Source organism: Chironomus tepperi, unplaced genomic scaffold, assembly GCF_022539635.2.
Source record: "Chironomus tepperi strain 1889 unplaced genomic scaffold, CSIRO-AGI_Ctep_v1 contig_18, whole genome shotgun sequence".
NCBI classification, from domain to species: domain Eukaryota; kingdom Metazoa; phylum Arthropoda; class Insecta; order Diptera; family Chironomidae; genus Chironomus; species Chironomus tepperi.
This window is the reverse complement of record NW_027226140.1, coordinates 1-17617: the sequence shown is the minus strand read 5'-3', so window position 1 is coordinate 17617 and position 17617 is coordinate 1. Positions and strand designations below refer to the sequence as shown.

General features: G+C 32.5%; 1 protein-coding gene across 1 annotated transcript; it reads left to right on the top strand.

Annotated features, from left to right (window-relative positions):
- Positions 1-801: 801 nt before the first annotated feature.
- Positions 802-17604, top strand: LOC139093487 (calmodulin-binding transcription activator 1-like; the record flags this gene model as incomplete). Its single annotated transcript, XM_070644224.1, has 8 exons — positions 802-1344; positions 14235-14326; positions 15256-15294; positions 15412-15440; positions 16704-16839; positions 16949-17171; positions 17265-17308; positions 17390-17604. Coding segments are annotated over exons 1-8 (1115 nt in total), but the record flags the coding sequence as incomplete, so codon positions are not given.
- Between the last annotated feature and the right edge of the window lie 13 nt (positions 17605-17617).

Genomic DNA, 17617 nt, shown 5'->3' with positions numbered 1-17617 from the left:
CATTTAAGTGAGTATGCTCATTGTCTGTTAGGATTCTATTGAATATTTGCCCATTCTGTCTAGTTTCCCATTTTACACAGTTTTTGCAAGAGGTCAAGCAATTCCTATTCTTGATCTCACCAAAACACCTTAACTTTGTGTCATTTTCCGGTCATATCACATGACATTGGAAGTCTTTACCTCTTTAATTAAAAACACAACGAGAACAACTTAATTCTTGTTAACCATAAAATATTCAAATTTGATTGAATTTAATTACAAGTAGTTAATTACAATTCAAATTGGAATTGATTCTCATTTACGTCTCTACGAATGTGACTAACTGAATATTCAAATGAATAATAAAATGCGCTTCTTACTCAAATTTAGGTCCTCCAAAAAAAAAAACATTCCAACTTGTTGTTCTCACACTGTAGAACGAGAGAGATATTACGTTTGTGGCTCTGAATTGACGCAAATTTAAAGATAAGATAACAGTTATCTTCTGCGTGATATCATAATAGTAATAATAATAATATTTCAATATACATTCAGTTTTTGTTTAACGACTGACTAATAAGGTCGTATGTGAGTAAAATACATACAATTTAAGTTACACACAATCTGACTCTTTTTTTTTTTTTTAATCGTACTAGTCATATGAGAATAAATCTAATAAGCAATAACTTAGTGCTTCTGAAAAAAACAAAAAAGTTTATTGTAAATAAATAAAAAAAACATAATTTTTTATAAGTGAATAAGTCGTAAGGTGAAAGAGTTAAAAGCTCTAAAAAAAAGAAAACTCAAAGTGTGCTTCCAAAAAAAAAGAAATAAGTAAATAAGAGATAAGTTATTTTAAATAATAAAACACAGATGAAAATGCGTAAAGTATTTTTGCAATAAAAAGTTGAAAAAAAAGAGTTTTTTTTTTATACAACGTTATAAAGCATAACACTAAATGTGACGTAAACATGTTTAGTGCAAAAAAGTAACAGAAAAACATATTTGAAAGTTATATATATATATAAATGGCAAACTGGAGCAATAGCATGGATCAGTGTTCAATTTATCAAATGAATGATGAAATATCATACACAACACAAACAACACCATCGGTCGCGTCTCATATGTTAGCAAATAATCACCATTATAAGCATGATATATCGCAACAGCCTTCACACAACAATCATCAGGGCTTACGATTTCAACTACAATCTCAAAATCAACAAATTCAAAATTCTAATTATCATATCTTATCGCGACATTATCTTGGACAACATCATCAACAATATCATCATTATCAGCTTCATCAGCAAGCCGGTAGACAACATGTTAATATTTCATCAAGTGTACCGCTTAATTCCAGTAAGTTCTAGATTTTAGAATGTCAACAAAAAAAAAAGTTGAACTGCATATTCGCAGTCTGTTTATGTTGCAAAAAAAAAATGTTCAACTTTTATATCAACAGTATAGTTTCTATTGAAAAGAAATAGGATTTGAACCCAGGAATTGAGAAGAATTTATAAAAATTCATAATTTATATGATTAATATATTTAACATAAAACCGTTAAATTATGAAAAATGGGATTTTTGTTATTTTTAATTTTTAAATCACATTTACGTCATTCCCCCATGACATTGAACGTAATAAATGAATGGATCTATGAAAAATCTTAAAAAATGCAAAAAATAATATTAAAAACTAAAAAAGCATCTAAAGTGCATCGAAATACTTTATAATAAAGAAAGGCAATTAGGAATTGAACCTTTGTTGTCAGTGAATTCTTATTCATTATTCACGATTATCATGTAAATCTCATAACATATTGCGATATTTAAACTTATAAATTCGATCAAATGATTATTCGAATGATCATTCAATGAAGTAGTGGACAACCTGTGTGACACCAAAAGTTTTTGAAAATTCAATGAACCGTATGACGTGAGCGGTTTTAGTCGAGACTTACTAACAAGGTTTGTCATGAGAAATAAAAGGCTGCCCACCACTGATTTAATGAAAACGACAACAACACATATTGACCATCAAATACCCTAACTTACTGCGTGGGTCGTACTAATCAATTGTGATCCATGACCTCCCTTAGACGTGTTCTAAAACTGGCTCTATCGCTTGCTTCCGTCTGCCAATTACCGATACACAAATGCCATGCTATCTCTATCAACAGCTTTTCTCTATGAGTTCTTAGGTCTGCCTCGGGAGATCCTATTAGTCACTAATAATGAATCACCCATTCGAGGGGTATGAAATTATGTGTTTAATAAGTCACATTCATTGGTTAATGCGACAATAGGTAAGAAACTAATAAAAGTTCCACTAGCAGACTCTCAAGAGTAGAGTAAGCTGAGAGCAACGCTCACGAGTATACATAATATGAGATAGCTTGTTAGGGTTCGGCTTTTGATGGACGTCATTTGCAAACAAATCATTGGAAATCGACTTTTCTATTAAATTGCTAGTTAAATTTCCCCATAAAAAATCCACAACAATTTGTCAAATTAGAAACAAAAGATTATCGAGACGTGAAGAAATTGAGAAATTGGTCATCACTAGATAATATTTATTGATCCGAGCTATCATATCCTTTTGCTAATTTTGCTTCTTCCTCGAATAGAATAAAAAATAATTTCAAATAACAACAGATTAAATACAAAATACTAAACTTCAAAGCAAGTCCATAAATCATTAAAATTTATGTCTTGATTGCACACAAAAAAAAATATTTTCCCACATAAAATGTGCGCTTTTGTTACATCAGCAACTTTATTATGATCAAAAAATTATGTTCTTTCTGTTGTTGTTGATTATTTAGTGCAGTTCGGCAAAAGAGAGATACATTGCTTAATCGGGAACAAGAGGAAGAGAGGGGTAGAAGAAGAACTAGCAATGTAGTTCCTGAATATATAGAAATAAAGCGCAATTTCCTGTTTAGAATCCGTGAAGCTCTTGTTTATTTTAAAAAGGAAGTTTGATAAGTTAGTTTGAAGGTTTTATTGGCTATTACCAGCAAAATAAGCAACTGATTCCAGTGATTCTTTAAGTTTCTGGAACATTCCATTACTATTGATGTTTTTTCAATAACTCAAAAACATTCAATAACTTCCAAACAGACACAAAGACAATATGTGGACATTCCCGACTCATTCTCTACAAGAAATTAAGCTAAAAAATCAAAAAACGAGGGGAAGAATGCAAGTTCATAATATAATTGAAGAAGAGCTTTATTCGGTCATATATCTATATCAAAAAATATTTTTTTTTGTGTATTATCTCTTCTGCTTATTTTATAACAATAACAAAAGAGTATAAATGCTTTTTTACCTATAAAGTGGGCGAGAGAGACGGAGAGAAGTGAAAGAAAGGAAAGCAAAGTTTGAAAAGTCAAAGCGAGCGTGCTAAAAGTTTTATGCATTTTTTTAAATAAGGGATTTTTGACTTTTTCTTCTTTTGAGAATTGCTTTTACACAAACAACATTGAAAGAAAGACTTTTCATGTGGGATGAAAGGTTTGATGGGTGTATTCACACCGTGGGTGCTCTAGGGAATCTTGATCTGTTTTGTTTCTTTTCTCTTGTGGGATTAAATTTTATAAAAATATGGATTTCTGCTTCAATTTTGGTATATATGTCTAGGATTTTGCAAATACAGTTGAATCTTAATGTAATAAACTCAATACGGATTGAAATATTCTAATTTATTATTGTAAGATTGTAATAATAATCTACGATGTTTATTCTTCAAAATTCAAATGAAAAATGAATTTTTGTAAACAAAGGGGTATTCAACTATGAAAAATAAATATTATTTGAATCTAAAATGAACGTTATAACGTCGAATATCTTAATATTTGATTGCGTTTCTGTTTATCAATTGAAATTTGTCAATGTCACTTGATTACTGTCTAGAACAGTTGTATTAAGGAATTCGAATTGACTTCGAGTTGTGCAACTTATGTTCTATATTATTCCTCAAAAGAATTGAAAATCGCGTAAAAAATAATCAAACTGAATCACAGTTTTCAAAATTACCCATGAGTGTGCCAACAACAGCAATTCCCCCAAAAAAATCATTAGTCAATTCCAAAACCAAATCTGCATCCCAAAAATAAATCCAAACCAAATCAATCCGTAATGAAAATTCTCGTAACCAATAAAGCACCAATCCCAAAATAACATTGCCCACAATCAGATTACACTCTTTTCTTGATGTTTAACAGCAATTAATGCCAATCAGTCCACAGCACTAAAACCATTGAAAAATGTTCATGTGTGACAAATTCTTGTTTTGCATTTAAATTGTCTCTTATAAAATACAATAAAATTTAATAAAAATGAATATAAAACAAGAAAAGTGAATCTATAGTTTGCATGTCATCACACACGCGGCTTACGGTATGAATACAAAGCACAATATGAGGATAGCTAGCCTGTAAGTTTCAGTTATAAACATTTAGTTTTGCTTTTTTTTTAATAAATTGTAAATGATTTTCGTGTATGCAAACATTTTAAAAAGACCAGAAGAGGATAAATGTGGGAAACGATGGTGGGGAGGGAGGGGAAGGAACTCGAAACCGGATTGAAAACCGAAAAATGTAAATGTTTAAAATGATATGAAGAAGGGAAATTGTTAAGGTTAATTTGTGAAAATGGCAAATAATACAGAGAGAAAAGTGAAAAATATACTTGAAGAAAACAAAATTTATTCTTCATACATTATTATAAGTATTTACAATATTTTTCATATTGCAATATTGCATAGTGTATTGCCAACTCTTTATTCCTTTTTATTTTTATGACTTTATATCATTCGTTATGTGTTTTTATCACATGTATATCAGTGGTGAGCAACCTTATGTTTGTCTCGCGTCACACCTCGACTGAAACCGTACATGATATACAGTTCTTGACATTTTTTTGGCAGAGTTTCAAAATATGCACCTGTCACAGGCAAAACCCGTAATGTCTATGGTTTTTCTTTTTAAAAAATCATACCAATTATCAAGAAATTAAACGGTTTTTGTATGTGACAGGTGTCTGTTTTGCAACTCTGATTTTTGGCGACACCCTAATGAGCCGGTGAATTGGCATCAGTGGTTTAAATGGTAGAGCGTTGGCCTAACGTGCCAAAGATCCTAGGTTCAATCCCAAATCGTGTCTAATTTTCGAAACCCTTTTTAAATTTCATTATTCTAGTTACGAAGTACTATTCCATTGCTGGGTGCAGTTACCAATTAATTCAAAATGCTAGGATAACAACAACAGAGATTATGTCTCAGTTCAACTTGTTCAGACGTGTTTTGACTTGTTCGGCAAAATGGTAGAAACAACAACAAATAACAACGAGGAAAGTAACCAAAAACTTTCGGAAAAACAACCTGAATAACTTTGACAACTCTCATCACAAAATCTTTCGACACAATGAATTGTAACCGGTTATATGCGCCAGCCAAAAAGATATCTAGTGATATACATGCCAGGACGAATCTGTACGATTACGTACTTCGTGTCTTTGCAACGTGCAGAGCTTCACAGCAGAAACCAAAACCACCACCGGATCCACTATAACTAGTGGTGGAGGACAGGAGATCAGAAGGTTGATGAACCAGATCAACAACCAACCCAGGAGTTTTATGATCAACGTCAAAAAGGATAAACTCAAAACAAAAGTTGGTTGGGACGACTACGACAGATATAAACAGATTTCATAATCGCAGTCACGGACTTCCAATGATGGAGATCGTAGACAAAAGGAGTTGAAAACGGAAAACATATACCCTTCAAGCATTTTATACAATTATGCATGGATTTCCTAGTAGGATGATGTCAAATAATGTTTAAACTTAATAATTCGGTCATGGACAACGTGGTTGTAACAAACCACTAATATGTTTCAGATGCTCTGAACAGCATGATACAAAAACCTGTGATTGAAACCAACAAGGTCCCACAAAAACTAAAGTGTGCTATTCAACATCAAGAAACAAATAATCGAGAAGTGGAAAGCTAAATCAATCATTACCGAAATCAAAACAGACCATCAGGTGAACAACAAAGGAATTCACGAAATCCTGCTGGACAACAAAGGAATTCTGGACAACAAAGGAATGCTCCACCAACATCAAAAGCAGCATCAGATCTGATCAATTTACATCACAAAGACCAGCTAGGAGTGTACAACAACATCTACCAGCTTCTGAAACCTCAGCCAGTCACCATAAAGACTTAATCTCCACAGCAGAAACCCTCAAATCAGGAAATCAAAACAAAAACCGAAGAAATATGAGAAGGGGAAGGAATGGAAATAACAACAGGTCAAAGCCAAAGACCAATAACAATCATCAACAGAACTCAGGAGAAATGGACCTAACTTCAATTCACTAACCTTGAAAAAACAAGGTCGATCCTGAACCTTCATCCAGTGGTAATACAAAGGAACAAATTTCACCAGCCCAAGGCACAATCGATGAATGCATGTTCTTCATCAACTCATTCATCGGCCAGGTACCTAAAAGAGGAACAGATACAACAAGCCATCGGCCAAAAAGTTGCCAAAATCTACATGAGTCAACATGGATTTTCACCAAAGAATCAACGTAATTTACTGAATGCTAACAGCCTTGTAAGATGTTAGCATTTCTCGACTTCAGCATGCAAAACGTTGATGTTGCGTGCATATCGGAAACATTCCTAAAACCAAACTCCAAAGTAGACTCGCATCCTGATACGTAATTCATCGATTTGATCGCATTGAAACCAAAAGGTGGTGTTGCGATCATTGTCAAAAGAAATCTAAAACATCAGCTTCATTTTAGAATGCATTATCTTCATCAACGAATCAATAAGCTGCCATCCTCTCCGTCTATCTTCCAGGAGGAAGCAAAGGAAGGGAAATTCATTTAAGAGATGACATCAACAAAATTTTTCTTATATTCATATGCAAAACATCGAGAATTGAATTGCAACGTATTAAACAAAGCCGGGACAATACTACAGGATATGTCCGGGGAGTTCATGATCTACTACCCCGATTCACCAACGTATTATTTTTTCAACAATCGACATATGCTCTCAAATTATCTGAACACTACAGAACTAAAATGCACAGAGGCAATGAGTGACCATTGCGCTGTGTATTTTCAAATCAGGACATCCAAAGTTGAACAGACAACACAGTTTACAGATATGACTACAGAAATGCCAACTTTTATATCTCGTCTCATCGAAGACAGCACTTTGCAACACCGTAGAGGAGATAGAACATCATATCAAAGTTTCTCAGAACTATTGGATTCAAGCAAAACTGTGAAGAAGAGAAAGATCAACTTTGGATCACACCAGAAATCAAAGACTTAATCAGGACTCTTCGACGAAGATAACGTAGCAGAGATAATCATCAAAACTTTAAACATTCTTCATCAAAGACAAAATTTTATTCGGCTTTCATTCCAACCATCAAACCAAACAGTCTGGAGGAATGCAAGAAAGGTTAAAATAATTGATTGATGCAGATAGAACATTCATCACTAATAAGGATTCTCAGTTTAAAGCTCATGAAAATCCACTTGAGGACAACAACCCAGTAATTAGACATGAAGGAAACATTTAGTGACTGCACAGAACTTACAAATGTAGAGGAAATCTCATACATTGTAAGAAATCTGGAAAATTAAAGCACCAGGATTAGACGATGTCACTACTCCTCAAAAATGGGCTATTTGAAGTTCATCATCAACACGTGTCTCAAACTTAACTATTTTCCGAAAGTTTGGAAAAAAGCTAAAGTAATCCCGATCCCAAAACCTGGCAAACCAGCAAACGAAGTGAGCAGCTATAGGCCAATAAGCTTGCTTAGTTCCCTAAGCAAAATATTGGAGAGAGTATTGCTGAATAGAATAAACGAGCATCTGGAGGATAACAACATCATTCCGACTCAACATGTGGCTTTCGCACAGGACGATCAACATCTCACCAACTCATCAAAGTAATCAAAACAGCATAAGCAGGAAGAAATCAACAGGAATGATCTTCCTAGATGTGGAGAAAGCATTTGACAGAGTCTGGCATAACGGACTCTTGTTTAAAATGATCAAATTAGGGTTTCCACTACCACTTATAAAAACTGTAAGATCTTTCCTAAGTGAAAGAACTTTCTCAGTTTTTATTAAAGGTCAGTTCTCAGAAACCAATGAAATCAAATTTACCACAAGGAGCAGTGCTTTCACCAACTTCTACAACATCTACACATATGATTTGTAAGAGAAACAACCAACAATATCGCACTCTTCGCAATGATACTGCATTGTATTTCTGCAGAAAACTCAGCCGATATTGTTTACAACACACTGGAAGAAAAGTACAACAATACATTGGAAAATAAATCTCAACAAACAGAAGACTCAAGCCTTATTCATCACAAATAGGTACTCCAGGCAACTTCCAAGAGACAACATCAAATTCCTCAACGAAAACATCAAATGGGAAACCGAAGCTAAATATCTGGGAATGATGACAAGAGAGTGACATTAAAGCAGCATGTAGTATGTGACCAACAGAGCTCAAACTAAGACTACTTTATTTTCACATCTCGACGTTCGAAACAAACTATCTATAAGCTAGCCGTGAGACCCATCAAACGGCTGTCCAGCATTTGAACGGATGGCAAAAACACATCACACTACAAGTACTACAAAACAAATTCTTGAGAATTGTTCTCAACAAAACAAGAATGAAAGGATATCAATCTACATACTGATTCTATTGAGGACTACGTCGGAAAGTTGCAAGCGAATTTCAACACTCGTCTTGCGTCGCGAAACACCGAATAAACCACAACATAAATTAAAGCAAAACAATTTCAAAATAAAATCAAAAACTAAGTGATGCGATAAGCCAGAATCATTTAAATACAAATAAAATGTATCCAAACTTTGTACATAATTAAGTTATTTAATGAAATTTATTTTTAAAAAAAAAAAAAAAAAATGGTTCCAAGTTCAAACTTGATGCAAATGCATTAGTTATGAAAGTATAAATTCACAACAAAATTTTTTTATTTTATTTTATATTGAAGATTTTCGTTTTATTTTTTCTTATATTATATAAGAATTGAATTATTAAACAAACGACAAACCAATTCCTTATATCCATTCATCCTTTTTTTTGATATTTTATTAGGCTAGTATGAAACTTTACAACTGCCTTTTATTCGTCGGAGTTTTGTGGAATGTTAATTAATTCATGTCTGGATAGTCAAAATAATTCATAATTTTTTTTTCTTTTTATTCTTTATTTACTAAAATGATTATAATTTTATGGACTTCTCCCATTTTTATTCATGAAAATTTAATTATGTTTGGAAATTATCTGGAACTTTATGTGATGGGCTTTTATTTTGTTGATTGTTATTTTGTTGAATCTTAATAATAACTGATAGCCATAAATCTGAATTCTTGGTTATTTGCATTTTATTTAGTCAATTGATAAGCTGATGATTAGTTTCATTTCATGTAAATTTCATCATTTTATGATTTTTTGTATTAAATGCCGGCTGCCGCATGAAAGTTAAGTTGGTCAAAACCGCATACAAATCATCTGGCACGACATTTGACTAGATATTGCCAGGAAACACAGATTGTGCACCACCATTAAGGCTTTATTTCATTATTCATGTAATATTTTAACAAATTATCAGTATAAATATCAGTGATTAGCATTTATTATTGTCTGATTTAATACAAATCACTTCAAATGATGAATAAGATCAAAGATCTTTTTTTTTTGCATGCAAAAGATTCAATAATTGACTTGCAGAAATAGTTCAATTTTTTTTTGCTTGAATTGATGCGATGATTGATTCGGATTTTTTGAATCAGATTTCAACAGAGCAGAACTCCTTAAATTTTCTAAATTAGAGTGAATTGGCAATGGAAACTTTCATATTAATTGCTTAAAAATCTATAGATAATTGATTTGTCGTGCACGTGGCTGCCATTTGACTGCTTTGAAAAACTTTCCGATATTAAGTTTGAATTTCAAATTCCATTCCTTTCATGAAAATATTTAATTGATGCAGAAAAATTTCAAGTGAATTTCAAAAATCCGTTAAATTTTAGAATATTTGAAATTTCTTTCGTTTATATCGCATCGCCTTCCTTCCTTGAACGTTTAAGGAGGAGGTTCATATTACTAATAAGAGAACTGCCCCTAAGGAAATTCCCAACCATAACTCAAATCAAATGTCACAATATTTCAAAGATATTTTCTAATTAATTTTTATGACATTTCAGAACTAGTAAAATTCTTCATAAAATTTCATTAAAACCATTCTTGCGACTATAATTTTCCATCTGAGTACACTAGAAAATTCTTTATACTTCTCCTGTTTTATCATCGCAGTCATTCGCTTTCCTGTTTTTACAATGTTTTATTTTATCTATCTCATCTCCATTTATGTTAGTATTACAAAGAAAAAAAAATAAATAAATATAGCCGAGTATATCCAATAAAATAAAAAATAAAAAGAAAGATCACATAAAATAAACTTAGCTAAGTTAAAAGGAAGTGATTTCTTATTAAATATCCTTTTATTGAACTGTCACATGAAATTTGGTAAAAACACTTTAAAGTATACATTAACACATTTATTATTCATTGTCTTGAGAGACATAAAATATAAGGGACGAACGACGACGACGAGTCTTTTTTAGCAATTGGCTAAATATGGTTTGAAGTAAAAGAGATCTTTGAACACAAAAAAAATATTTTACGACAATCTCAAAAAGAAAGAACGTATCTCCGTTGTCGTCTTGTTGTAAGGCCCCTTTGAGGATATATTCATATTCCTTCCTTATCCTCCAACTAACACTCGTACTCTCTGTTAGTCATTTCATTGCTCTTTTACATTCAATCCTTGCAAAATATTGTACAATAAAAAATATAATAATTGACATTACAATATTGCCACTCAATAAAAAATGAGACCGAATTGAGTGAGTAAGAGAGAGAGAGAGAGAGAGAGAGAGAAACAAAATTGTTGGGGAAATAAAAACGGGGCTAATAATTTAAGTTCACAACTATAAAGTGCAATATAAATTTTTTGACACTTTCATTCGAGGCAATATTATCATAAACTTATGGAAGCTATGTGACTCTTTACACACTCTAAATAAATAAAAAAGGATTCTCGTCCTTATTGAGCGAAGTCAGCGCATTTTTGCTGCTGCAATCAGTGCTTTATTAACAAATCTTTGTATTGTCCTTAACAGACAAAGAGGTTGCTTTTAGGTACCGTAGTGTTATTTTTGTATCATGAAATCATGCTCTTTGCCTGTTAGAGTGTGTTAATCCTTACTCATTTATCGGTATAATAACATTTTTAACAGTTATTCGTAATTCGAATTTTCGAGTAAAATTTCTCATTCGTAGCCAACTTCATGTATGTTTACAAATGAATTATTAATTGAATTAAGATCATAACCCTAACATACAAGCATATGCTCAATGAGATTATTTGGACTCACTACAATCTCAAATGCTTAAGGTATCGATGAGCCTGCTCCCCAGGAGCTGGTACGCTTGTATGTTAAAGTAAATTATCGAATTTAGGAAAGATTACAAGATTTAAGACTCGGTCGGAACATATTGAATTATTGCCGCCATGGAGTCGAGGTGACAGTATACTTAGAATTAGGTGACAGGAACCTAGCAAAATCAACTAAATTTGTCATTTGTCTGTCACTTGGTTCTACGCTTAATGCTACCTTGTCGCCATAATGGCAACATTTCAATATGTGACGATCGAGAGACTATGTAATGCAGCAATAACTCATTAAATGGATCTTATTTACTTACTTTCTTGGTTGGGGCGCACGAGGGTCCGTTGCCGAGCATAATACTATCCGAAATCTAAAGTTGCTACTTTAAGAACAGAGGCATCACTTAGTCTAAGTCTATAGATCTAAAAGTATCTAACAAAATTTATCTGGACTCTCTACAATGTCTGGTCAACGAGTTTTTAGCAACAATCGACCGACTGACAAGACAAAGTGTTTATGCTGCATTTTCTTCAAAACTACTCTAAAAGAACCAAAAAACATTTTCAGATTATTATGTCGTAAAAAGACAAAAAAAAATTTTTTGCTTGACATTGAGTTTATACCAATAATAATAATAACAAGAAATTGTGGTCCATCCATGCGCCAAGTGTCAATTTTTTTATTATACATAATATGTGCATACATATCTTTTATTATCATCATCATCGTTCTCCTTCTTCTTCTTATTCTGTTTTATAGTACACATTATAGTTGTGATAAAATTGGGAAAAATTGAATGGAATTTATAATGTGTTACATTCATTCATTTAACATCTGATCCTTGAAGAACTTTATACTTCTTCTTAGTCTTCTTAAATCTCGTCTACATACGAATATGAAGTAGTACTTGCCAAAAACAGAAAAATGAAAAATTTCACCTGGCACAGTAAGAGGAGATAAATATGGAAGGTAGACAGACACCTGACTCAATGTGTATGGAATGTAGATAAAACTAGTGTATAAGATGATAAAAATCACGTAATCTTAAATTGTTGCCTTTATTATCATCATTGACTTGTTTGACTTTGCTGGCTTCTTTATGAGATCAAGTGTGAAATTTTTGATGTCAGGAATTTAATTTACTTATGATAAATTTTGCTAACAGCTTCTTTGTTTAGATGGTGATAATATTGTTAGTTCCTAACCTTAAAAAATTTGCCCTTAAACTATTTTAAGAGCAAACTATTTGTCTATTTGGCTATACCTTGAAATTTTCCGTAAAATAGGCAAATATGATAAAGTACGGAAGTTACAAAATAAAGATAAAGTCTTATTATCATTCTCAAAATAACTCTAAATGCAAATAATTTCAATATTTGTAAGTCTTACTTCATGGTTGGATTTATTCAATTTATCACTGTAAAGCTGTCTTTTTGGAAAAAGTGTCATGGACTTCCTAGAAATTTTTATATTCAACGGCAAACTCAGGTGACATACTGCTGAAAATATCATTTTTTGTTCATTTTGTGACTAGCAGGCACAAGGCATGCTTTCATGGTCCAGAAACACCACAACAGTACCCTAATTACCATTACGGTCTCTTTAGCTGATAGGGTTAATAACTAGACCTACGATCGACCAATGGCATTCATAATGGAACTTTCCAGAAAAATTGTCATTGGTAAATTTTTTTCTTCGCTGGTCGTACAGATCAATTGTGATCCATGATTTTCACAGCAGTCGCCTGAAGCTGGCTCTATCGCTGACATCCACTTGCCAATTTCCGATACCTAGTGCAATACTATCTCTATCGTCAGCTTCCTTCCAAGAGTTCTTTGGACGTCCACGGGCTAAATTAATCGACTTTGGGTCTAGATATAAGCTTGACATTATATTGAGTTATCGACTCAGGAATTGTCTGAAAGCATCTGTCAAGATACCGGAAAAAACGTCTCTCTCTCAGTTTGATGTTATGCTGTCAACATTGGGACGTAGCGGCTTCTTACTGTTACAATGCTCCTATATGGAGCTTAAGTTACAAGAACATGCTATCCATCTGTCTTTATTGCTGGCTCTGTCACCTAGTTTTTACAAATTCTCTGTCTGCACGTTAAATTTACTTTCATTCGTGACTGTTTTGCGACATGTAGCTCTTGGAGCTTTGGGACGTCTTTTCTCTTGAGGATTCCAGCCAAGGGCGGTAAAGTAAACTTGTGTTTTTGTTCCAGCATTGAACTTTTTCCAGGTTGCCCCGCCGCTATATTTTTTCATTCAAGAACAGCGATGTCTTATTCCACTATTCTCCAGAATTACGCATTTACAATTTTATGATTCATATATCCAGTTCATCACAATCGCATATTTTTCGCAAATCAAATCCGAATGAACCAAAATATGTTAGAACTAGACATCAACTTATCCATTCAAATATAATGTTCTAATGCTCTAAAATGTTCTAATAACTAGAGCACTCTCATAATACAGACTAAAAATCCCTCATCCTTGAAAAATCTCAACATTGATTCCACTGAGCTGATTTTAAAATTTATCGAAATCAACATACATTTGTCTAATCTTTAAAAAAGAAGAAAAAAGTCATTATAACAGTCATCCTTTAAGCATTAAGCATGAAAAACAGCACTAAAAATGAAGGAAGGCCTTTAAAATAAAATATTTCTTCTTCTTTTCTTCCTCTCTTAAAGATGGCGAGCCTATTAAACTTCCTGAAAATCTAGAAACGTTGCCAAAAGCAGATCATTTTCCAAGTATACGTCATCGTTGGAACACAAATGAGGTAATAATAACATGTTAGTTAGTATGTTAAGGAAAAATTATTACTCTTTTCTATATAACTTTTATCTTCGAATATATCTTTATGTGTCCTTTTTATTATTTTATTATATGCTATGTGTGTAAAATATCTCTCAATAGTTTTTTTTTTGCTACAATATTGTTATTAGTTCTTTTGCTACTTATTCTTTATTTTTCTCTCTCCCTTTATATTTTTTGATACTGTGAATTAATGTGAAAAATATTGAGGGAATTTTTTTGGGAATTTCTAGAGATGGAAACTGGATTTTTTAATGAATATCGTGTAAATTTGAAGGATATTTGATTAAATAATGATAAAAACTAGCTATTGTAATGAGTTTTGCGAGAATTTTTAAAGATATTCAGTTTAATAATGATAAAAACTAGCTTTTGTTATGATTTTTTTGAAAATTTCAGTCAAATTCAGTCAAATAACGCAATTCACATCATTAACGGTCAAAATACATTCAAATTTTATCATCAAAATGATGAAATAGTTTCAACCCCCTTTCTTTGTTTTGAATGACAAATTTCAGTGTTAATTCTGAATTCAAGCAGTAAACATTAATAAAATCTTACTTTAATTTAATTATTAGACATTTTCCAGCCTAAATTGAGATAATATAAGTTAAATGAGAGTCTATTTCAAGCAAATATTTACAAAACATTCAAATTAATTTGCAAGAAATCATAAAATAAACAAAATTTTCAACAAAAAAACATTCAATTTCAAAACAAAAAAGAACAAAAGTTTTTCTATAAAATCAATTCAATAAAAGTAAAAAGTAACGCGTAAAGTTTCCACCTCTAGGCAAAAAACAAGTACTTTTTATTGAGATAAAATTTATTTTGTAATAAATTTTCAAGCAAAATTCACTTCTTAATTTTTATTACTTGCTCATCTCGTTATAGGAAATTGCTGGCATTCTTATAAACTTTGAGAGGCATGCGGTAAGAAGAAGAAATAATTCAGAATTCTTTTAATTTGATTGTATAATAACATCGATGATTTTTTATATCCTTTTTTCAAAACTCATTGTTATTCAATGGAACAACATAAAATAATAGGAATGGCAATCAAAAGAAGTGAAGACAAGGTAAGAAATGTGAAAAAGTTCATTAAATATTAAAAGTTTTCTTTCAAAACCTTTTCAACATCATATTTGAGGGAAGAATGAGCTCATTTAATCAAAGTTTTCATCGGTAAAATTATTATACCTATTCAATTATCATATTTCTAACATTTCTCAGCCAATTTTTTTGGCCACATTTACGAAAATATTTCTATCTTTCTAGTCTTTTTTTGCTCCTTTCATCTCTCATTCCAATTCTCATTCAATTTCTTATTTCACATGCCGTAAAATGAAATGAAATGAAACAAGAGGGAGATGTTAATAATTCAATGCATAGACATAGCTCCGAGAAAAAGATTTTCATTTCTTTTGGTTCTTTTTTTTTCTTCTTTCAAAAGTGCACTTTTTCCAAATCCATGAAGATTAGAGTAGAGTTGTTACGAAACTGCAAAAGGAGATGGCGAGTATGGAATAGGAATGTGAATATCCACTACGAAAGCGCAATACCTTTTGATGTTGTAATACTATTACAGGATATTTTTCTAATATATCCTTTAGAACAGTGGTGGGCACAACTTAGTCCTATAATAATGTGTCACGGTACACTTTAGCTCTACATCAGTTTTTCACGATATACCTTAGTAATACTAATATACCAATATGCCACGCCAAACCTTAGTTCACCACCAATGTGCCACGTCACACCTTAATCCTACTCCAGTGTGCCATGACACACCTAGTCCTACTCCAGTGTGCCATGACACACCTTAGTCCTACTCCAGTGTGCCATGGCACAACTTAGTTCTACTCCAGTGTGCCATGACTCACATTAGTCCTACTCCAGTGTGCCATGACTCACATTAGTACTACATCAGATGGTCATGTCACACCTTAATCCTACTCCAGTGTGCCATGACACACCTAGTCATACACCAGTGTGCCATGACACGTCTTAGTCCTACTTCTATGTGACAAGACACTCCTTGGTCTTACTCCAGTGTTCCATGACACACCTTAGTCTTGCTCTAGTGTGCCATGACACACTTTAGATCTACACAAGTGTGTCACGACACACTTTAGTCTTACACCAGTGTAGGACACACACTGAGTGTACACAAGTGTTCCGTGGCATATACCAGGTTGCTCCACCACTGCTTTATGAAGATGAATAGGTATCAGCTCATCCACCCTTCAACTCAATAGACATTATGCATACTCCAAAAACTCTCATTCCTTCAAAAACAAAATTAGTTCAAAAGTTGCTAACAAAATCATTCTTCTTTACAGACCGAAAAGTGGTTCCATGTTACTCTATTCTCGAAAGAAAGTACGTTATCGTAGAGATGGATATTGTTGGAAGAAGCGAAAAGATGGTAAAACTACGAGAGAAGATCATATGAAACTAAAAGTGCAGGGAACTGAGGTTGGTTAATAATGTTTTATAATGCTGACTAATCCTAGTTTGAGTAATATTTCAAAATAATTTTTCATCTTAACTTCTTCTCCTTCATTATCACCATTTTACCACACAGTGTATTTACGGATGTTATGTTCATTCAGCTATTCTGCCTACATTTCATCGTCGCTGCTACTGGTTACTTCAGAATCCTGATATAGTTCTTGTACATTATCTAAATGTTCCTTATCCTGATGATAGAACTCAACATAATAAGCTCATAATCGCTCCATCTTTACTGTTTAATGACAAGAAAGAATGGACGAAAGAGGAATTGCTGAGTCAATTAAAGCCAATGTGTATGTATAACTTAATATGCTAAGGATGTATATATAATATAATTTAACTAAATATCACCAAAAATATTGTGTGTGTGCTTTCCATTTTTAAAGTCTTCAATGAAGATGATGCTGAAATGTCTCGTGATATTGATTCGGTAAACATGACAAAAATGCCTTTTATTTGTCTTTCGAACAAAAAATGCTTATTTCTTCCTTATTTTCCTCTCTTTAAAAAGTTAATGCATTCACAAACATCGGAAACGGTCGAAGCAATCGTGGCTCAATTGATGGAGAAACAGCGTAATGCTCGTCAAAATGCTTTGGTTAAGCAATTGGATCAAAATTGTGCGGAATCTTCTTGTGTATCAAATGGAAAGCATTCCTTTAATACAACAACACGAAATATTCATTCCAAAAGCTATAATGATATGTTGAAACGATCGGAAATAGCGTTGAGCATGGTG